At 49.7% G+C, this 21,556-nt stretch overlaps 2 protein-coding genes across 7 annotated transcripts; both read right to left on the reverse strand.

The window, feature by feature from the left end:
• Positions 1–1,395: 1,395 nt before the first annotated feature.
• LOC128338708 (integrator complex subunit 11-like) lies at positions 1,396–5,912 on the reverse strand. 2 transcript variants are annotated; one of them, XM_053281498.1, is made up of 3 exons: positions 5,784–5,912; positions 2,702–2,831; positions 1,396–1,559 (listed from the first exon to the last, which is right to left on the reverse strand). In XM_053281498.1, exons 1-3 carry the CDS (start codon positions 5,834–5,836, stop codon positions 1,446–1,448), a joined length of 297 nt encoding a protein of 98 aa, XP_053137473.1. In that variant the 5' UTR covers positions 5,837–5,912; the 3' UTR covers positions 1,396–1,445. The 2 variants fall into 2 exon arrangements, with proteins under 2 accessions (XP_053137473.1, XP_053137472.1); XM_053281497.1 differs by lacking the exon at positions 5,784–5,912 and adding an exon at positions 3,507–3,627.
• On the reverse strand, positions 5,876–21,262 carry LOC128338707 (uncharacterized). 5 transcript variants are annotated; one of them, XM_053281492.1, is made up of 9 exons: positions 21,062–21,262; positions 15,425–15,545; positions 14,409–14,562; positions 13,433–13,578; positions 11,725–11,901; positions 11,408–11,524; positions 10,368–10,454; positions 8,344–8,491; positions 5,876–7,444 (listed from the first exon to the last, which is right to left on the reverse strand). In XM_053281492.1, exons 1-9 carry the CDS (start codon positions 21,079–21,081, stop codon positions 7,413–7,415), a joined length of 1,002 nt encoding a protein of 333 aa, XP_053137467.1. In that variant the 5' UTR covers positions 21,082–21,262; the 3' UTR covers positions 5,876–7,412. The 5 variants fall into 5 exon arrangements, with proteins under 5 accessions (XP_053137467.1, XP_053137469.1, XP_053137470.1 ...); XM_053281494.1 differs by lacking the exon at positions 21,062–21,262 and adding an exon at positions 19,212–19,436; XM_053281495.1 differs by lacking the exon at positions 21,062–21,262 and adding an exon at positions 18,278–18,364.
• Positions 21,263–21,556: the final 294 nt, after the last annotated feature.

Genomic DNA, 21,556 nt, shown 5'->3' on the forward strand with positions numbered 1-21,556 from the left:
TTAAAATAAATCAGAGCAGATTGAGAAGTAGATTATATTTTGGGGTGCCTTTCCCCCCCATCAGTATAATTTTGAGGACCCTATAAGGTAGTGAGGGGTGTGTTTTGCAGATACAGTTCTGGTCACCATATCTCAAAAAAAACATTATAGAACTAGAGAAGGTGCAGAAGATGGCAACCAAGATATTCAGGGGCCTAGAACACCTTCCATACAAGGAAAGGCTACAACATCAGGGGGTTTTTATTTTAGAAAAAAGAAATTTGTCTCCCTCTCACAGAACACTAGAACCAGCGGTCGTCCCATGAAACTGATTGCCAAGAAATTTCAGACCGACAAAAGGAAGTGCTTTTTCACCCAACACATAATTGACCTATGGAATTCACTGCCACAAGATGGGGTGGCAGCCTGGGGGGGCTTTAAGAAGGGCTTTAAGAAGTTACCAAATTACTTTTGAAAAGTGAATGGCTGAATGAGAACTAGAGGGTTTTTTTTAAAAAGGCTGACGAACTGGACTGAGTCAGACCATTGGTCCATCTAGCTCAGTATTGTCTTCACAGACTGGCAGCGGTTCCTCCAAGGTTGCAGGCAGGAATCTCTCTCATCACTCTCTTGGAGATGCTGCCAGGGAGGGAACTTGGAACCTTCTGCTCTTCCCAGAGCAGCTCCATCCCCTAAGGGGACTATCTTACAGTGCTCACTTGTAATCTCCCATTCAAATGCAAACCAGAGCAAACCCTGCTTAGCAAAGGGGACAATTCATGCTTGCTACCACAAGACCAGCTCTCCTCCCACAGACCAACTCTCACTGAACAACTTCACTTGAACTGCATTCTTTTCCCCCTCGAATTCCCCCCGCAAACAAACCAATCAACACAATTTGAGTTCCCTCCATTAAAAACAAAACAAAACATACCCAATCAAATACCCTGTTTTATTTCGGAGAGGAGAGCTGGTCTTGTGGTAGCCAGCATGACTTGTCCCCATAGCTAAGCAGGGTCTGCCCTGGTTGCATATGAAAGGTAGACTAGACGTGTGAGCATTTAAGATATTCCCCTTAAGGGATGGAGCTGCTCTGGGAAGAACATCTAGGCTCCAAGTTCCCTCCCTGGCAGCATCTCCAAGAGAGGGAGGAGAGAGACTCCTGCCTGCAACCTTGGAGAAGCCGCTGCCAGTCTGTGAAGACAATACTGAGCTAGATGGACCAATGGTCTGACTCAGTATATGGCAGCTTCCTATGTTCTAATCTATGTTCTAAAACCCGACTCTGAAACTTTGGAGAGCTGCTGCCAGTCAGTGTTGACAATGCTGAGCTTGATAGGCCACAGGCCTCACTCAGAAGGCAGCATCTTAACTTGTAAGTGCATAAGCCAGCTGTGACAATAAAGGCCAGGAATATTGAAACTACACGACATTTATTTTAAAGCACTCACACCCCTCTCCGCCACTTAAATATATTTACATGGTTCCTTGATGTCACTTTTTCCCAAGAAGTCTCTCGCCGTGACTTGGGGCAAGGCCTTCTTGAGCAGAGAAGTCACGTAGCTGCCCATCTCTTCATCCTGTGTGCAGAAATCAGACAGACACAATTAACCATGATCTCTACTTGCTTTTTAAAAAACAAATCTGGGGTTGGAAACCTTACATCTTAAAGAATGCACAGCACAGGAAGGGGTGAGGGCACGTAATTTGTTTTTAGGAGCTTAGTTTTCTGGCAAATGGATCTGCCAACAGCTGCTAGCCAGGAGAACCTCCAGGTATAGACACAGTCTACCTTTACACACCCAACACCAGGGAACACGAAACAGAGAAGCAACCTTGTCTTACAACTCCTGCTGGGCTAGAGAAGTCTGAGGCAGCTCTTATTCACCACGCTGGCTTAAACAGAGCCTCCACGTTCAGAGGAAGTCTACCCCTGAATGCTCGGGACGAAGCAGACAGGGATGGTTCTTCCCTCTGTGCCCGAGCTTCCAGTCAGGGGTGTGTTTTCAGTCCTTGTAACGGACTGAAGTTACAAGGAAGCAGATTCAGGCTAGACACCCCCATTAGGCATTTCCTAACTGTAAGAGCAGTTGGACTGTGGAACAGTCTGCCTCATGCCATGGGGGGGAACTCTCCTTCTCCAGAGATTTTCAGACTCTAGCTGTCAGCAGATTCCTGCAGTGGGGTGGTCTAGAAGACCTCTAGGGCCCCTTTTGACACTATTATTCTATGCTATAACTGCTTTCCCATTGAGTCAGTTCGTGCATCTGGTAAGCCCGGAGTAAGCAAGCACTGACCGATAAATCTGGCCCCTGATGCATCACACAATACAACAGTTATCGGATGGCTTTATAACATTCACATTTCCCCACAATCACAGCGGGGATTAAATGCAATGAACCAGATACCTAGAGCCTAATTCAGCATCCTAAGAATCCCGGCTGCCTTAAAAACAAAAACAAACCCCAAGTCCCTAGTCCTCATGACTGCAAAAATGCACTTAACACAACACGGACAAAAGTCAGACACACGCTAAGAAAGGCTTCCGAGAATCAAGGGCTAAGGCTGCAGTGCTGACGTTACGCCTAAATCCTTCCCTTTGGGCAGAAAAAGCAAAATCCACACTAGGCCAATTGCCCAGCTGTGTTGCACAGTGTGCATCGGGCGTGACTCGGGCTGGATCAACACACGCGCTGCCAATCACTAGAAATGAAAACCTCACCTGGTAAGTCCACGACACCACCAGGAGTTTGGTTGCAGGATCTTCCGACTGCACCGTGACCTGGATCAGGATGGATTCGACCATTATGGAGGCGTCCGAGAGATGCTGGACAGAATAATCCTTCAGGATACTAGGAGAAAACACCCCCCCCAAACAGCACGTTAACCATTTCCACAAGCCTCCTTTACCCTTAAAGAGGCGAATCCCTGTTTCTATCCCTAACTGATCCTTTTTTGTGGGTGCATTCTGAGCTCTTTAGGAGCCAACATTCACTGTAAAGCAAACATACAAATACCTAGAACGATTCTGCGCTTCGGGAAAGCTCTTGCTTTCATTTCTGCAGCGTTCTGCCGTCATCCAGGTTTGTAGCTCCTTGATCAGCTGGAGGGCTAGAAACTTGCCCTTTTAATACCAACCAAAGGAAACCCAATTTTGCCGCTGCTTTTTAAAATTAAAGCCACAAAGTTGGCTTCACTTTGTGCCCAACGTTGAGCACCCCGAGGTTAGACTGCAGCTGCCATCATCTCAGCCACAATGAAGATGAGGCTGTAGCATCCGCGTTGATGCAGAACTGAAGGTCCCTGGTCTGATCACTGGCAGCCTCACCAGTTAAGACCCCGGCCGGAAATCTTCGAGAGCTGCTGCCAGTCAGTGCTGACCAGGGGTGCACAACTCAAATGGCCCGATGGGCCCAAACCAACCATGACTTGGTCTGCAGGGACTGAGATCAAGCTCAAAACGAATAGAAAATAGCTTAATAATTTAAAAGCATTAAGGATTGATTTTAAAAAAAAAATTAACTTACATTGTAATAGCTGGAGAGGGTGGGCCGCCCTGTGCTCGCTCTCCCTCCCCAGCAGCCCCCATCCCTGCGGTGAGACCAGGGAATGTTGTGCTGCTGCCCGTTGCCATGACATAGGCAAGGCTACGCGAATGACAAAGGGCCGTGTCTTTGCCTGGTGTGGCAAATGGTTGCCCTCCTGTGGCCACTTCGTGCACTGCACTGAGCGAAGGCTAGGCTCTGTGAATGCAAAAGGACCATGGATTTTTTTCTAGGGTGGCAAAAGGGTGCCCTCCTGTGGCCAATTTGTGCAATGTACTGAGTTGAGGCTAGGCTATATTAATGACAGAGGGCAATGTCTTATCTGGGTGTGGCAAAAGGGCTCCCTCCTGTGGCCACTTTGTGCACTGCACCGAGTTGAGGCTAGGCTCTGTGAATGCAAAAGGACCATGGATTTTTTTCCCCCTAGGGCGGCAAATGGGTGCCCTCCTGTGGCCACTTTGTGCACTGCACTGAGCGAAGGCTAGGCTATGTGAATGCAAAAGGACCATGGATTTTTTTCTAGGGTGGCAAAAGGGTGCCCTCCTGTGGCCAATTTGTGCAATGTACTGAGTTGAGGCTAGGCTATATTAATGACAGAGGGCAATGTCTTATCTGGGTGTGGCAAAAGGGCTCCCTCCTGTGGCCACTTTGTGCACTGCACCGAGTTGAGGCTAGGCTATGTGAATGACAGAGGGTAATGTCTTGTCGTGGTATGGCAAAAGGATGCCCTCCTGTCGCCAATTTGTGCACTGCAGAGACTTGAAGCTAGGCTATGTAAATGACAAAGGGCAATTTCTTATCCTAGGGCTGCAAAAGGGTGCCCTCCTGTGGACACTTTGTGCACTTCAGCAAGCTGAGGTTTGGCTACATGAATGACAAAGGGGAATGCATTTTCCTAGGATGGCAAAAGGCTGCCCTCCTGTGGCCAACTTGTGCACTGCAGCAAGGTGAGGATTTGCTGTATGAGTGGCAAAGGGCAATATATCTTTGTGGTGTGGCAAGAGAGTGCCCTCCTGTGGCCAATTTTTGCATTGCGAGGTTAGGATTTGCTGCAGAAGTGCACAGCTTAAATGCCCCAGTGTGCTGAAAACCTTTAACATAACCCCTAGTCGCCATACCCTACTGCAGGGCTGCAGATACTAAACTACATATTCCATCACCCCTATTGGCCACTGTGGCTGAGGATGATGGGAGTTGTACTCCCAGCAACAGCTCTAACAAAGATAACTCACTCAAAATATTTTTTTTTTGTAATATGCCTTGTTGACTACAATCAGTCCAAAATATTTTTGAGTCCCATCGACTTGGATCAGATCGTGCTTCCCTCTCACCATGCACCTTTGTGAGAAAACCCGTCTGCTATGCAAATAGACCCTTTCATTACTGCAGAACCTGATTGGCAAAGAGTCCGTGCCTTCATTCCCATCAGCTAGCAGTAAAGGATTTCAGAGGTTATGAGACACAACACTCAGAAACAGAATGTGAGCAATGAGGAACCGTTTAGTGGTGACTCTTGTCTGTTTAGCAGGGGAGAGCAACTGGCCCTATCCGTCCCCAGCAAAGCACCCCTCCAGTGGCTGTTTGCTGGTGTCTAGCTTATATTTCTTGTTTGAATTGTGAGCCCTTTGGAGACAGGGAGCCATCTTATTTATATATATGTAAACTGCTTTGGAGCTTTGGTTGATACGCGGAACATAAATGTTTGTTATAGTCATATTTATATGAATGCAGCACATGTCCAGTAAAGTTGGCCATGCTGTAAAAGACTGAACAAGAAGATGGAATACGGCAGAGGAGTCTGGCTCTGTAGATTTAGGTTGGGGATAAGAATGTTTCTACACTACTTTTTAATTTTATTTTTAAAGCAAACATCATTCCAGAAGGCGTATTGTACATTTATCACAAGCATACCATATAGGTGCTTTTTAAAGAGCAACATTTGTGCAGCATTCTGCATCTGGCGGTCTTAAGATCTGATATAACGCAGCGCCGGAGGGTAGGGTTACAGTGAAGTCAACAAAGGAGAGATTTGGAAAGGTATCTTTAAAAATAATAATAATGGTGAAATCTTCTTTGGCAGAACCGCAGGGAGGAGGTTTCTTTACCTAACCTTGCAGGACGGGCTTTGAAAATGATTGAGCAAGTTCTGTGACTTAGCAATTCCGCATGCAGTCCCGATCACACCGAATATGAAGGTGCCCAATTTAGAAAAAGAGCCAGAGAGAGAGAGAGAGAGAGAGAGAAATTCTGAAGACATACTTGTGCATACAGGCTTCTTTGGTGCCAAGGCCTGGCTTGAGAAACAGTAGCATCCTTTTCAATAACCGCAGTCAAAAAAGGGGAACCCCACAGCCGGTCTTGACTCTCTTTATTGAAAAATACAAGACCTGTAAGAAACTTCTTAATAAAATAACAAAGCTTCAAAAGTACAGTATTAAACACCGTTATTGTTTCTCTCTTCAAAAAATAAAAAATAAAAAACCCAAACTCACTCTGCTGGGAGAGAGCATAGCAGTTAAGACACTCCCGGGGCTGATACCTGTTTATTTTTTAAAAGAGTGGGACATAAGTTAAAAATGGGGTGAAGGTCAGGTTGGGAGGCTGAGGGTTTTATTTGTTTATTTTTTTAAAAAAAATTATTTGGATTTAGCAAGAAAGGAGCCATGCTAAGGCAGACACGAGCAAATCGCTATAGCCACTGGACGCTGAGATAGCCAAAGGGCCAGTGACAAGCTTCTAGAAGCTTCTGAATAGTGGCAAGGTTCAGACTGCTTCTCTAGCGGGTAAAAGACGGGCCCGCTCGCATTGAAGCTGTAATACGCCACTTGTGATCAAAGATACAGAAATGTCCCGCAGTCAGGCAGCCTGGGCCAGGATTCCCAACCGTGGGTCCCTAGAAGTTGGACTACAGCTCCCATCACCCCCCCGCTGCAGTGACAGGGGATGATGGGAGTTGTAGTCTGACTCCTGCCTGGTGCGTTTCATTTCCAAAGGGTGGGGAAACAGGACCACATTGCCAGTGCCAGAGGCTGGGAAAGGGTGCAGGGGGCGAAGCAGTCAAAAGGCCCCAATTCCCTCCAGCTGTATCTCCCCTTGCCCTGAACCTTCAACACGCCATTGTGCTGATTTAGCCCCTCCTGGGCTAGGCACTTTCCGGCCTAGCTGTGGGGAATGAATGACAAGGCAAAGCTGCCACTACAAATTCTCCCAGTTTCTCCAACAGGGACACACACACACCACAACCGATGGCATCAACAGCAAAGCGGCCGGGCTAAAGATCTCACACCCTGCAACTGTTGTAGGTAGAAACACGGATGTCCGCTGAGCGAAAAGGCGCTGGGAGGCACATCTTTGGCCCGGGAGGATAAGGCTTCTGAAACACTCTGGGCCTGGTTGCTGGATTATATCGTAACACACGGGCAACCTTTTGTCTATTGGGCCTGGACCACAGTGCCCAAGCGGGGATCATTTGTGCGGAGGAGCAGAACAGCCCTCACATTTATCACAGCCACACAAGCTACGTCAAGTGGACGCTGTTGTGAGGACGGGACGGTGGGCGAAGCGGTCGCTCTTCAAAAACACACAAGTGCACACGCACAACAGCGTTCGGTCGGGGAATCTGACGGGCTCCGAGGATCCGCGGCTGTGAATTCCTGGCCAAGGGGCCCAACTGGATCCTGGGACTCCGGCTGGGAGCCCGGAATGTCGAAAGGGGCCGTGTGAACATCTTGGATTGAGTTGTGGAACTGAGTCCCTCCTCCTGTCCTTCCACTCGGCCCGGCGGTGATCTCGGTGTCCCCAGTTGGAGTGGGCGAGCGAAATCTGCCGGCTTGGGTTAGTTCTCATGCTGTAAAAGCACCTCTCAGGGTCCGGCAAAAGGAGCTGTCTTCATGAAGCGATGCTTCCATAGGAAGAAAACACTGGAAGAGGGAGACGGGAGGAGAGTTTTGAAACGCAACAGCCCTGACGTTATTAACATCAATCATTTTAAAACGGAAATCCGTTTCCCTTCTAAAAATGAGCTGGTTTAAAACAAAATCTGGATCTGATAGAAACACTCTCTTCAAATGGAACTTACCGGCCCCCCTATTAACTTAGGAAAAATTGCCTTTTCTTGGGGAAACGTCTCGTACTAAGCAACATATTTCCACTTTTTACTTTGGGATGATACTGGTCTTATCCTTGAATTAACCATCTTTTGTACATTTTGTACATTTCATTATATTATAACTATGTTCTAGGTATTGTAACTCTAAACAATATGCTTTTATATATTATTTCACTTTTTTAAAAAAATTTTTACATTCATATCCTGATCTTCCTGCCAGGAGGCCAGAGATTATGTTTGCCCTCACAACGACCCTGTGAGGTAGGTTAGGCTGAGAGAGATGTGACTGTCCCAAGAGTCACCCAGTGAGTTTCATGGCTGAACGGGGATTGGACCTCGGGCCCACTCGGTCCTAGTCCAACACTCTAACCACTACACCACATATTTGGGTTCTTTTGTGTTTTGTCCCACAACTCTTATTGACCATCTCTGTAGGGTTAGAGAAACCGAACACAAACTTAGGAAGCGACTGCCTACTGAGTCCGACCACCGGACCGTCGAGCTCAGGGTTGCCTGCACTAACCAGCAGCGTTTCCAAGAGGGAGATATGAAGGACCGAGCCTGAGGCAGTCTGCACGCAAAGCAGCGCTAGGGCGCTGCCTTGGTTGGCCTGAGTCCCAGAAGCCTTTGGGGTTTCCTGTGGGTTACCATTCTCCTTGGCTGGTCTAACCCAGCCTCACTTGAGATGTTCTATGCCCGGTTAGCACTCACTCCTTTCTCTCAGCCCTTGTCCAAAGCTCCGGTAGACGTGGAACAGAGACCAAAACAGGACGCTTTTGATGGCCACGGAGATGCAGGTTCCGGTGATGAGGGCGGCTTCGAGAACGTAGGAGTCACCTTGGCCCCACTTGACGGTCACCTGAGGAGGAACCACACACCACACAGAAACAACATTTGCAACAACGTGGGGAGGGGGGGAAGCCTAGCAGAATGGGTGGCATCTGTATTCCCCCATCTACCAGAGCGGGGACCCCATCCCCTATGGGGAAGATCTCACAGTGCTCACACAGGGATTCAAGTGTACTTTTCCTTTTATCCAAAGCTAGTCAAATGCCTCCTATTCAAATGTACTTTTGCAGCCAGTGAGAGACAAGGATTTGCCGAAATCCCTTTCCAAGCCCTCTAAGCCAATGGCAGCAAAATTCACGACTTGGTTTGTGAAGTGTGAGAGCACTGGAAGAGATTCCCCTCCAGGGATGGAGCCACTCTGGGAAGAGTATCTGAGGTTCCAAGTTCCCTCCCTGGCAGCATCTCCAAGACAGGGCTGAGAGAGAGAATCCTGCCTGCAACCTTGGAGAAGCTGCTGCCAGTCTGTGAAGACAACCCTGAGCTAGATAGACCAAGGGTCTGACTCAGTATGTGGCAGCTTCCTGTGTTCCCGTAACTTGATTTGGCATGGAGTGACTTATCCTGGGCTGGAGAGAGATGCCCGGATCCAATCAGATCCGGATTGCCCCCGCCGCCTATGGGCACAGGCCGATAGCCCTCTTTGGCACTATCTCTGCTATGCAAAACAGAGGGGATGTTATGTCTTAATTTCCCCGTTTCCTCCTCTCCCAGGAGATGTACTCTGGGGCGCTCCGACACCGAAGAGCTGGCAGGTTTCCCAGAAGCCTCTGCCCCTAACTCTGACTGTCTGGCAAAGGCGGGCTCGGGAGAATCTCTGGCACGCGAGAGGAGCTGTGACCCTGGAATGTTTAAGAGACTGGTTGGAGCTGGCGGCTTGCAAGGTCTGCCTCGAAGGCTAGTGGACGGAGAGTGCTGGAAACATAACCCCTTATCTCAAGGACGTGTTGGAGAAACGCTTTCTGTTGATTCTGTAAGCTGGGCTGGACAGCTAATGCACCCTGTACATTATTCCCTGAGGTGGTGGGCTACACCTGCCACCATCGCCAGCTGCACGGGCCTTTGAGGGGGATGATGGGAGCTGTAGTCAGATCAGGGAGGAAACCTGGAACCTTCCGCACGCAGCATGTCTGAGTGGATCCTTTTAAAAAAAGAATTCAAGCATGGCCCCATCCTCGAAGGGGGAATCTCTTACAGCGGCTCACACACGGACAATACAATACAACGAATATTTATATACCACTTTTCAACTCAAGTTTCCAAAGCGGTTTAGACAGATATAAACCAAGAAATAAATTGCATTTATCTCCTCCAAATGCAAACCAGGGCAGACCCTGCTTAGCAAAGAAAACAATTCATGCTCGCAACCACAAGACCAGCTTTCCTCCCGTAGACCAGTTACACTTGTGCCTTCTCCCCCACACCCCTTTCTTTTTTATTTAATGCAGGCATTTTCTGCCTTTTAGGCTCCATGATGTCCTGATATGGAGCACCAGGCAGAGAACCTGAAACTGGGCTGACTTTCTTTTAATTAACAAAGGTCGCTCGTATCCCATCCCACCTCCCACCAAAATACTGTAATGTAAATTGATTCCAATAGATGCAGAATTCTGGGTGGCAAATGCTTATCTTGCAGACACAGATGGGCAGGGTATCTTGCGCAATCTTTGCAATCATATGGGGATGTAGGAAGCTGCCGAACTGAGTCAGACTCTTGGTCCATCTAGCTCAGTACTGTCTACACTGACTGCCAGCAGCTCTCCAAGGTTTCAGGCAGGAGTCGTTCCCCACTCTACTTGGAGACCTGTGATGCGGGGGTGCCCTACGGATGAGGAGAACTCCCTATGCCCGTCTGGCTGATTGAACAAAACCCATGTGGCACAACTTACCGTGTAAAGCAGGTAGGCGAGATAAGCCACTTCAGGTATATTCTGGCTGAGGAAAATCCAGGCAAGAGGCTTTAACTCTTTCAAGATCTGGAGAGCACAAAGCGGGCCGCTGTGAGCAACTGCAAGTTCAGAGCTGTGGCCCATGCCGGAGAATCATGTACAATTTAGTTATGTGCACCTGCCTGCCAGTTTAAGACATTCATGGGCCTCTCCTAAGCCTTACAGAACTTTACCCTGTCATAGGGGTTCTCAAACGCGGGTCTCGAGATTATGTTAGACTACAACTCCCATTGTCCATTGCGGTGACAACTGATGGGATTTGTAGCCCGACAACATCTGGGGACACAGGAACGTAAGAACAGCCCTGCTGGATCAGGCCCACACAAAACTCTGGTTCGCAAAGCTCTGTGTCGCAGAGCTCCCCTGGTGCGAGCCTTGTCTTCCCAAAAGCTGCTTCCAAACTGAGCCACCTCACAAACGTGGCCCCTCCAACAACCTGTCCACAGGGGAGCCTGCCTGCAGCTAATCCCCGCCCCCCGTCTCTCTAAGCACAACCGAAACTGCCCTGTCAAAAAAACCAAACCGTTAGCCAGCCAGAAATCAAACCCTAGGAAAGACTAGCCCAAATCTGGGACCCAGGCCTGAGAACCTCAGCCCTACCAAACTTCCAGAAGGGGTAGAATCTACCAGTGAGTCAGACATTTGGTACATCTCGCTCAGTATGACCCACTCGGACTGGCAGCAGCTCCCCAGGGCTTCAAGGCAGGACTTGCTCTCAACCCTAACTGGAGACGCCGGGGACTGAACCTGGGACCTTCCGCATGCTAAGCAGATGCTCTGCCACTGAGCTAAGGCCAATCCCCCGCATGAAAAGTACACTGGATGCTGCCATTGAGTCAGACCTTTGCTCCATCTAGCTCAGTACTGCCTACTCTGACTGGCAGCAGTTCTCCATGGCTTCAGGCAGGACTTTCTCTCAACCCTAACTGGAGACGCCGGGAACCCTTAGCTCGATGACACACTCTTAAGGGGATACTCACAGCAATGATACCGCAGGTGACTTTCAGGAAAGCCCAGAAAATCCCAAGTGCCAGGATGACGCTGTGCAGGACAGAGAGGCTGTGTAGTGTCATAAGCAGCAGGACACACAGGCAGAGCTGGAAGGCAGAGGGGAGTTGGTTGAGAGGCTGAAACTGGGACGCTTTCCACAGCCCGAATCGTGAGACTGAGGGGATTCGGACAGACGAGGAACAGGCCGATTGCCACCACCAAAGCAAGGACCGAGCAAACACCCACCACCAAGGTTTTGACAACGAGAGAGTACGGGTTGATAGCAGGGCTGGAGGGCCCGACATACCTGTGCCTGGAGGTCAAAGGTCAGCATGGAAAAGCAGAGACTCTGCATGAAGTACTGCCACTGGAGGCTCTCCAGGGCCCCGCCCACCCGGAAGGCCATCGTGCTGTCGGTCTGGATGAGGACGACGGCGCAGATCACGTCGAAGGCGCCCACCAGGAGGATCAGGACGAAGCGGGCCTGGCGGGGGAACGGAACAGACGGTGAGGACAACATGCCCCTTTTGCCGCCCGCCGCCACGATCCATTCGAACCCGATGTCTCGATGCGGACATCAGTGTTCCCTCTAACATTTGTTTAACAAGAAATAAATACATATTTTAATGTTTGTGTTTTATATTTTAAATTAGACTTGTTTTATATTTTTAGCTGAATAGTTTTAGTAGTCTTTTTAATTGAATTTTTTAAACTTTTCTAAACCTCCTCGGGATTGTTTTTAATGAAAGGCGGTATATAAATTTAACAACAAACAATAAATAAATATAAACAACAGGGACTCCCGGATGTTGTTGACTACAACTCCCAGCATCCCCAGCTGCAACGGCCTTTGGCTGGGGATTCTGGGAGTTGTAGTCAACAACATCCGGGAACACTGGTTGGTGTGTGTGTGTGTGTGTGTGTGTGTGTGTGTGTGTGTGTGTGTGCGTCTCTCTCTCTCTCCGAGGAACCCACGAAGTCATGGGAATGTTTAGCCTCACAACAACCTGTGAGGCAGGCCAGGTTGGGAGAGAAGTGATGGGCCCAGAGTCTCCCAGTGTGGTTCGTGGCTGAACGGGGATTTGAACCCGCGTCTCCCCGATCCTGGTCCGACACTCTAACCACAGCACCGCGCTGGCTCTCATGCTGATTGTCAAGAGAGCGGAGGCAAAGCTGGAATATTTTGCTTGGCACAGTTGGGACGGAAAGGAGGACCCTGATGTTTATTTTCTAGAATACCCTGGATCTAGCACAGCGGCTTCGCAAATACTGCCGGAAGGGAAGGTGGCATTCAAATTCCAGGGATTGTTGGGGAAGGTATTAACAGAGACTGGCATATGCTCTAGATTGGGGAGAAATTCAGATCTGCCATTTATTTTTACAGGTATATCCTGCTCTACAAGATGATGTTTCTCTTCACAACACCCCTGCAAGGTAGGCTGGGCTGAGAGAGAAGTGACTGGCCCCGAGTTATCACCCCATGCGTTTCATGGCTGAACCAAGATTTGAACTCAGGTCTCATAGGTCCAACATGCCAACCACTACACTGCGCTGCAAATAAACTCTCCTGCTCTGTCCCGCACCTTCGATGGCCCGTGATGGCCCTGTGGTTAAATCTGCAGGGAAGAGAGCAGGGTGATTCTTTATACGTGATGTAGGAGAATATCAGAAGTGCCCCACTGCCTTAGACCATCTAATCCAACACAAACCGGCCAATCCGATGCCTCTGGGAAGCTCATGAGTGAGGCGTGAAGGCAACAGCTTTCTCTTGCTCCCTTCAACAAAGGTATACTGCATCCAAACATAGAAGCTCCACTAAGCTATGACGTTCTATAGCAAATGAAAAGACCTGTCTGCCAGGAGCGATCCTTCGTAAGGACACGACAGCTGCCGCTGGATCAGACCAGAAAGTTAAGTCTGGCATGTGGTAAGCCTCGTTTCGTTACAGAATAGCGGCGTAAGCATCAACGGAAGAGCTGTGGAAAGAGCTGGGTTCCGGGGGGACGAGCACTCACAAGTAACTTGGGCTTCTGCTCCGAGGAGAGGACCGCGAAGTTGATGACCGAGCGCAGCATGACCAGCGAGATGGAAAGAACAAAGACTATGAGCTCCTGTCGGTTTTCTTGGAGGATCCCCCGGCTCACGTAATAAATGCAGAAGACTGCCAAGGAAGAGACAGAAATCCAGGAGGAGGTTTCACCCCAAGGCGGACACACCACCAAGTTTACCTGTTCCGTTTCTGCCCCCTAAGTGGCGGCCACTTCTTGTATGGAAGAAATATTTTTTTAAAAAAAAATCAATAAAATGAAATTAACACGCTGTATTTCAAATTGTAGTGGCAGCAAACGTTCTGGCTGATGTGACCTCCTTCTAAGGGCAAACTCGTCCTGGGTTTACCTGAATCCGAGACTTTTTTGCTATCAGAAATCAGGTCATCTTGAATTCAGTTCCTTTCGAGTTACTGCAGGCATAGCTGGTATAATATGCCAAAACTAGGGACCACGCAGGGCAAGAGACCAAAGACGAAAAAATCCCCCGTGTCACACTAATGTAATAAAGTCTGAAAAATACTATAGACTATGTATATCAGATGGAACCTCTTTATAGGACTCGCTAAAGAGAATGCATGTATAAACTGTCATAAAGAAAATTGCTTCCCCTGAAGACGCCAAAAACATAATATATATACTGAAAACATTATAATACAAAAAACAAGATCTCCATTGTGAAATAATCACAACACTATGAAAGGTAAAAATAAACAACTGAATGTGTGAAATCCCAAATACTAAATATACAAACATAAATTATATTTACATAGCTTAAATGACATAAGCCGGTATAATAACCTCGACTTTGTAAGGAGGTCGCCTTAAATTCAGAGTCGTCTGATTCGGGTAAATAACGGTACGTGTCAGAAATGCGGTTGGGTGCAGAGATGTTTATTTCTCCCTGCTGCCCACAGATGGAACGCCAATTCATTGAGCTTACCGACACCAATTAACTGAATGAGAGAGATGGTGAAGTCTTCATCAGTCTGCTGGACGAGGTTCTCTACCGTTAAGCCGATGATACTCAGGAGGGAAAGGATGGTGACACAGAAGTAGATCTTGACGGGGGAGGACAGCTCCGACCAAGGTTTGATCTGGAATGAAAATGAACGGGAGTGTCCCCCAAACGGCTCAGAAAAGAGTGATCTACAACCGCCCTGCAATGTAGGCCACTGTTATCCTTATGTTTTAATGTCAACCGCCCTGATACATTTTTGTATCTGTGCTCTGCAGACCTCTAGAGATCCAGCAATGCCACCCAGAAGTTGGAAATAGTCCTTTGGGGGGTATTTTTCCATGATTTTTCACAGGGTTTTAAAAGTAAACTAGCTGGCCCAGGTGGAGAGCATCTGTGCCTCTAGTTCTCCCCTTTTTTCTCCCCACTCCCTCTCGTCTCTCCCCCTGTTTTCAGCCCCCTCCTTTGTTTTCGGCCCCCACAGCCACTGCTTCCTCCCACTGCCATGCACATGATTAGCCACGGGTACGCCTTAGATAGATAGATACGTATACACACACATATAATTTCTCTGTCTCTGTGTCTCTCTATGAGCCACAAAATTGCACCGTTTCACAAAAATGGTGGCCGGAAATGACCTCCGCAGAGAGGATTTCCAGCTGCCTCCGACCTGCGGATACGCAGAATTAACCTCTTGTGGGCCGGTTTCCCCCTGCATATGCCAAGGCCGGGTGTCAATCACCCGACCGCATATCCGTGGACGGTGGATCTGCGTACAGAGAGGTCCAGCTGTATTGTCAATTATGATCCACAGGCACCAAAATATCCTACTTTCAAGCTTTTGAAGTGATCAAGACATCCAGCATTGTGCACACACCCGCAAATCAGCTTTCTTTCTGTGGCAGAAGAAATTCAATCCGTGAGTCAATCAGACCAGGCCGTTTCCCAGTCTCCAATAAAACACAGCTGAATTTAAGAACATTAGTCCCTTGGGTACTTACGGGGCCACATGGCGTAGGGATGAGTTCCTGATGTCTGGGGGTTAAATTTGGCAATGGGGCATCGGCCATCTCAGTTAGCAGTGGAGGATCTGGCGTCTCCCCGGGCGGTGAAAGGAGAACCCTGAAATAATAAATAACCATTCAAATGGCTGGAGCCAGTGAGATGCCGAAACCAGCGGTCAGTCAGGTGGTCTAGGCGGTGATGGGAGGTACAGCAGGTAGGCAGTGGGGTGAGATTTCCTCTCCACCAGCGGGCTGCTCCCTCTAAGGCATTTGCACAAGATCTGGAGAGCACAAAGCGGGCCACTGTGAGCAACTGCAAGTTCAGAGCTGTGGCCCATGCCGGAGAATCATGTACAATTTAGTTATGTGCACCTGCCTGTCAGTTTAAGACGTTTATGGGCCTCTCCTAAGCCTTACGGAACTTTACCCTGTCATAGGGGTTCTCAAACGCGGGTCTCGAGATTATGTTGGACTACAACTCCCATTGTCCACTGTGGTGACAGCTGATGGAATTTGTAGCCCGACAACATCTGGGGACATAGGAACGTAAGAACAGCCCTGCTGGATCAGGCCCACACAAAACTCTGGTTCGCAAAGCTCTGTGTCGCAGAGCTCCCCGGTGCGAGCCTTGTCTTCCCAAAAGCTGCTTCCAAACTGAGCCACCTCACAAACGTGGCCCCTCCAACAACCTGTCCACAGGGGAGCCTGCCTGCAGCTAATCCCCGCCCCCATCTCTCTAAGCACAACCGAAACTGCCCTGTCAAAAAAACCAAACCGTTAGCCAGCCAGAAATCAAACCCTAGGAAAGACTAGCCCAAATCTGGGACCCAGGCCTGAGAACCTCAGCCCTACCAAACTTCCAGAAGGGGTAGAATCTGCCAGTGAGTCAGACATTTGGTACATCTCGCTCAGTATGACCCACTCGGACTGGCAGCAGCTCCCCAGGGCTTCAAGGCAGGACTTGCTCTCAACCCTAACTGGAGACGCCGGGGACTGAACCTGGGACCTTCCGCATGCTAAGCAGATGCTCTGCCACTGAGCTAAGGCCAATCCCCCACATGAAAAGTACACTGGATGCTGCCATTGAGTCAGACCTTTGCTCCATCTAGCTCAGTACTGCCTACTCTGACTGGCAGCAGTTCTCCATGGCTTCAGGCAGGACTTTCTCTCAACCCTAACTGGAGACGCCGGGAACCCTTAGCTCGATGACACACTCTTAAGGGGATACTCACAGCAATGATACGGCAGGTCACTTTCAGGAAAGCGGTTTACATAGGAACATAGAAAGCTGCCGTACACTGCTCACAAGTTTTTTTGACATCCACACAGTTAATGCAGGTGTGCACACATTGCCGTGATACTGCCGCCCAGAACAAAACTCATTCTGCGCACAGATGGGGGTGGGATTAGAGGGAACATTACTCAATCTTGCTGGCACAGAGGAGAGGAGGGAAGGAGCAGAAAAGCAGAAGGAAAAAGGCAGAAAGAGCAGGGTGGGGGGAACAAAAAGCTGAAGAGAGAAAGTGAGAGGGGGGAGCAGAAAAGCAAAGGTGAAAAGCAGAAAGGAGAAGCAAAAGGCAGGAAGAGGCAAGGGAGGGAGAGAAAGCATAGGAACGCTGGGAAGCTGCCTTCTACTGAGTCAGACCCTTGGTCCACCTAGCTCAGTATTGTCTACACAGACTGGCAGCGGCTTTTCCGAGGTTGCAGGCAGGAGGAGTCTCTCTCAGCCCTACCTTGAAGGTGCCAGGGAGGGAACCTGGAACCTTTTGCATGCAAGCATGGCAAGCCCAGAACGGCCCCATCCCCTAAGGGGAACATCTTACAGTACTCTCACATGTGGTCTCCCATTCAAATACAAACCAGGGCAGGCCCTGCTCAGCAAAGAGGACAAGTCATGCTTGCCACCACAAGACCAGCTCTCCTCCCTTAAGGAACATAGGAAGCTGCCATATACTGAGTCAGAGCACAGGTCCATCTAGCTCAGTATTGTCTACCCAGACTGGCAGCGGCTTCTCCAGGGTTGCAGGCAGGAATCTCTCTCTCAGCCCTATCTGGAGATGACGCCAGCAGGGAGGAACTTATTTATTTATTTGTTCAATTTTCATGCTGCCCTTCCAGAAGGGGCTCAGGGCGGTTTACAATTAAAACCCTTAAAATCAGTTAACGATTAAAACAGAAATTATAAAACAGCAGAAAACAACAATTAAAGCCCTAACCCTAACCCAGAGACGAAAGTTTGGGGCGGTGTACACATGTGATAAAGAAACAAAGAAACAAACAAACAAACCAAACAAACATAAAACAACAGTTAAACCATCAGAACAACTGAAAAACCAGGTTACAATATTAAAAACCATTTACAACTATTTAAAAATCCCGGAAGGCCAGGCCAAGCATGCAAGCAGGCAGATGCTCCTTCCCAGAGCGGCCCCATCCCCGGAGGGGGAAGTCTTACAAGTCCTCCCACATGCAGTTTCCCATTCACATGCAAACCAGGGTGGCCCCTGCTTATCAAAGAGGACGATTATTTATTTATTTATTTATTTTATTTTATTTTATTTTATTACATGTTATATCCCGCGCTTCCTCCGAGATGCTCAGAGGACATGCTTATTTTTATTCTCACAACAAGCCTGGGAGGTAGGTTAGGCTGAGAGAGACGTGACTGGCCCAGAGTCACCCAATGAGTTCCAGGGCTGAATGGGGATTTGAACCCGGGTCTTCCCGGTCCGAGTGCAACACTCCAGCCACTGTGCTCTGCTGGCTCTACCGCAAGGCCAGCTCTTATGGTTTGCAATTCCCCCTCCCCGCTCCAAACAGACACCCATGCTAGCAAAAGAGCCAACTTACCAGCAGTCAGCAAACCCTCCCAAGCAGGGAGCGTCTTCCCAGCTTCCTCCAGCCCCTCCTCCCCAGTTAGGTAACTTCCTCTTTTCTTTCTTTTTTTGGTCTTACTGGAAGGGAACAGCCCACTAATCCAGCTGTTCCAGCTTCTGACTCCTACGGGGTACCTCCCGGCAGCACCCCCACAAGGAAGTAAATAACAGACAGAAAATACAGCTCCCAAAGCCTCCGGGAATAAGAGATCTTTTAAAAATCTGCTTCCCCCATCATCTTCATTTGGCTTCCAGGACCTCCCGACTACGTTTCCCAACCTCAGTGGTGCCGACGTGCACCGTGACAGCTGGCTCCTCCCCAGAACAGCCTAAACGTGGTGATTCTCTTTCTTGAGCAGGGGGAGAGCAACTGGCCCTCTCCGTCCCCAACACAGCATCCCTGCCGTGACTGTTGCTGGTGTCTGTCTTATGTTTCTTTTTAGCTGGTGAGCCCTTTGGGGACAGGGAGCCATCTTTTTAAATTATTATTATTTCTCTGCGTAAACCGCCCTGAGCCATTTTTGGAAGGGCGGTACAGAAATCGCATAAATAAATAAAATAAAAATAAATAAGAGCCTATCCAGACACTGTGTGACGCCCGCAATCTTTGCACCAGGCAGGCAAGTCACCGTGCGGCTTACATGTGGGTCGCAAACCCATCTCTCCTATGCCCCTAATGTGCAAATCTTCCACTATTAGCTGGCCCACAAGCCCCGGAGTATCCCCCTGTGTGAGAGGATATGGGCGCATCTCTCAAGAAAGGGGTCCCTTCTACGGAAGCCTTTTCCTCGGAACGATGTCCAAATTCCCCGAGACCTCCATTCTCCGTGACAGCAGAGAATGCCGTCCCGCTATCCGCCTTGGAGTGGGATGCCTCGATCCCATCCCTGAAGGTCTCACCCACATACCTCTCTGCCCCCCGGAGCTTCTCCAGGTCAGCCACCTGGGGGTCACGTCTTCCCAGAGAGCCGGGAGCTCTTTGCAGCGAGCGCCCACCGTGGAAGAAAACTCCAATCTCCACCCTTGCATTTCGCCCACTCAAGATCAGAGATTCAATCCAGCAATTATTAACTCAAGCAATTGCAAGGGTTCAGAGTGCTGCTTAACAACCATATGAAACACACACACACACACACACAGAGTTGTATACTTTCGGACTGCAAAAGCGTGAGAAAAGAGAGGCACCCTAACAGCATAACCATAAAAGCAACATTGTATGTTGACGGAGCTTTTGCATGCCTAACAAACGTCCCCACTAATTGCAATTTTCTGGTGTGTTTTCAGTGTTTCAGCACGTCCTGTTCCCTTCTAGCATTCCCCCTGCACCATCTATATCCTTTTCAGTCACGTAGCAAGTCTCGAGAAGCCTGCTGGGTCTTCAAAGCGTCAGCAGTTTGGCTGACAGATCCGGGAAGGGATTGTTCACGATGCCACAACGCCCATGACTTCTGTCCCTCAAGCAATCCATGTCACACTCGGTGCAATACAACCACCCCCACCACAAATCCTTATAAACCGCTTTTCGGCAAAAAGGTCCCAAAGCGGTTTACATAGGAACATAGAAAGCTGCCGTGCACCGAGTCAGACCATTGGTCTCTCTAGCTCAGTATTGTCTTCACAGACTGGCAGCGGCTTCTCCGAGGTTGCAGGCAGGAGTCTCTCTCAGGCTCAGCCCTATCTTGGAGAAGCCAGGGAGGGAACTTGGAACCTAGATGTGCTTCTCAGAGCGGCCCCATTGTCCCCTAAAGGGAATCTCTTCCAGTGCTCACACTCTAGTCTCCCTTTCACATGCAACCAGGGCGGACCCTGCTTAGCTAAGGAGACAAGTCATGCTTGCTGCCACAAGACCACTCTCCTTTGGTCTTGAACCTGGGACATTCTGCGTGCCAAGCAGGTACTCTGCTACTGAGTTGCAGATGCTCCAGGTGGACATTTGCAGCTGCCTTCCTAGTCAGACCGTTGGTCCGCCTCGGTCAGTGTTGTCTGCTCTGACTGGCAGCGGCTCTCCAGTCAGAGAAGGGACTTCCCCAGCCTTAGCTGGAGATGCTGCCAGGAGCCGGACCGGGGACCTGCCGCATACGATGATGCCTATTAAGCCATGGACGGCCCTTCCAATAGAGTGAAGGCATACAGCTGCCTCCTCGTAGGCCAGCCTGTGGGGCCATATAGCCCAGTGTGGGGCAGGACACTGCAGCATTTCCCAAGACCTTTAAAAAAAACATAAACTGTGGGGCTGAGCTTGCATTAGGAACAGCGCCTCATCCTGTCTGTGCACATCCTTGGGGACCAGACAGCACCGTGAGCTGCAGCAAAGGCGGCTTGACGTCCCTTCCCGCCGCCCTCCACGAAAGACAGAGGGTGAGCCTAAGCTGCTAAGAAAGTGATGCCTTCCAAGATGGCCAGGCATATCAGCCTAAATGTAAACCAGGAAGCCAAGTTTCTAGTCCCTTTGGGGGTGGCAGCAACACCCTAAGGCGCGTAGAGGACCCTGTGCCTTGTTTTGACTTTAAACACTACAAAAAGGGGTGGGTAGGGATGGTGAGCCCAGTTTGTTTGGCTCCTCCCATGCCCAGAGGGCGGTGACGTCACAGAATGTGCTGCTGCTGCATGACGTCACTGCAGTGACGTCGCATGGCCGGGCGAAGGGGGCCCCCTAGCGGAGGAGTTGGAGAACTCTCCACGGGCAACCAATCCGCTCCGCCCTCCTCCCCACCCCTTGGCTGGCCGCGGGTCCCCGCGAGGCACAAACAGCAGCTACCTCGTGTCGGGCGGCTCCATGGCGGCGGCGGCGGCGGCGGCGGCTCTTACATGGCCCAGCGGGGCGGCGAGGAGCGAGCTCGGCTGCCAGGCGGAGCAGCCCAGGCCCGGGGAAAGGCGGCGGCAGCACGCGCAGGCGGGACTTCCGGCACCGACATTTTGGTCGCCGCCATTCTCGCGCGGTGTGATGCCGCTCTAGGCCGGCCCGCTCCGCGTCTCTATTGTGAGCCGCCCTCTGCCGGCCGGGCGCCGGAAGCCGGCGCAGAAAAGCCCATAGAGCTAGGAAAGGGAAGAGTGACCAGCGCAGCTCTCACTTCCAGTGAAAACATCAATCAAAGCTTATGCTGAGCTTTGCAGAGGAGCATAATATGCTCCTCTGTCGCAGTCTTTCTCGCTGGCTTGTTGCACCTCAACCGGACTAGAAACTTAGGTTTGGGTTTTCAGATAATGGGGTGGGGAAGGCTGAACATGCACACATTGGGCCAGGCTTAGCAAT

This window comes from Hemicordylus capensis, chromosome 16 (genome assembly GCF_027244095.1).
Source record: "Hemicordylus capensis ecotype Gifberg chromosome 16, rHemCap1.1.pri, whole genome shotgun sequence".
NCBI classification, from domain to species: Eukaryota; Metazoa; Chordata; class Lepidosauria; order Squamata; family Cordylidae; genus Hemicordylus; species Hemicordylus capensis.

Excerpts from the sequence above, each read along its gene's own strand:
- LOC128338708 (XM_053281497.1), bottom strand. The coding sequence starts at position 3,613 with ATGGCAACGGGCAGCAGCACAACATTCCCTGGTCTCACCGCAGGGATG. Across the intron at positions 2,832-3,506 it reads CCCTCTCCAGCTATTACAAT|TATCCTGAAGGATTATTCTG; the intron begins GTAAGTTAATTT and ends GTTTTCTCCTAG. Across the intron at positions 1,560-2,701 it reads TGGTGTCGTGGACTTACCAG|GATGAAGAGATGGGCAGCTA; the intron begins GTGAGGTTTTCA and ends TTCTGCACACAG.
- LOC128338707 (XM_053281492.1), bottom strand. The coding sequence starts at position 21,081 with ATGGAGCCGCCCGACACGAG. Across the intron at positions 15,546-21,061 it reads ATGGAGCCGCCCGACACGAG|GGTTCTCCTTTCACCGCCCG; the intron begins GTAGCTGCTGTT and ends TTATTATTTCAG. Across the intron at positions 11,525-11,724 it reads CCTTTGACCTCCAGGCACAG|CTCTGCCTGTGTGTCCTGCT; the intron begins GTATGTCGGGCC and ends TCTGCCTTCCAG.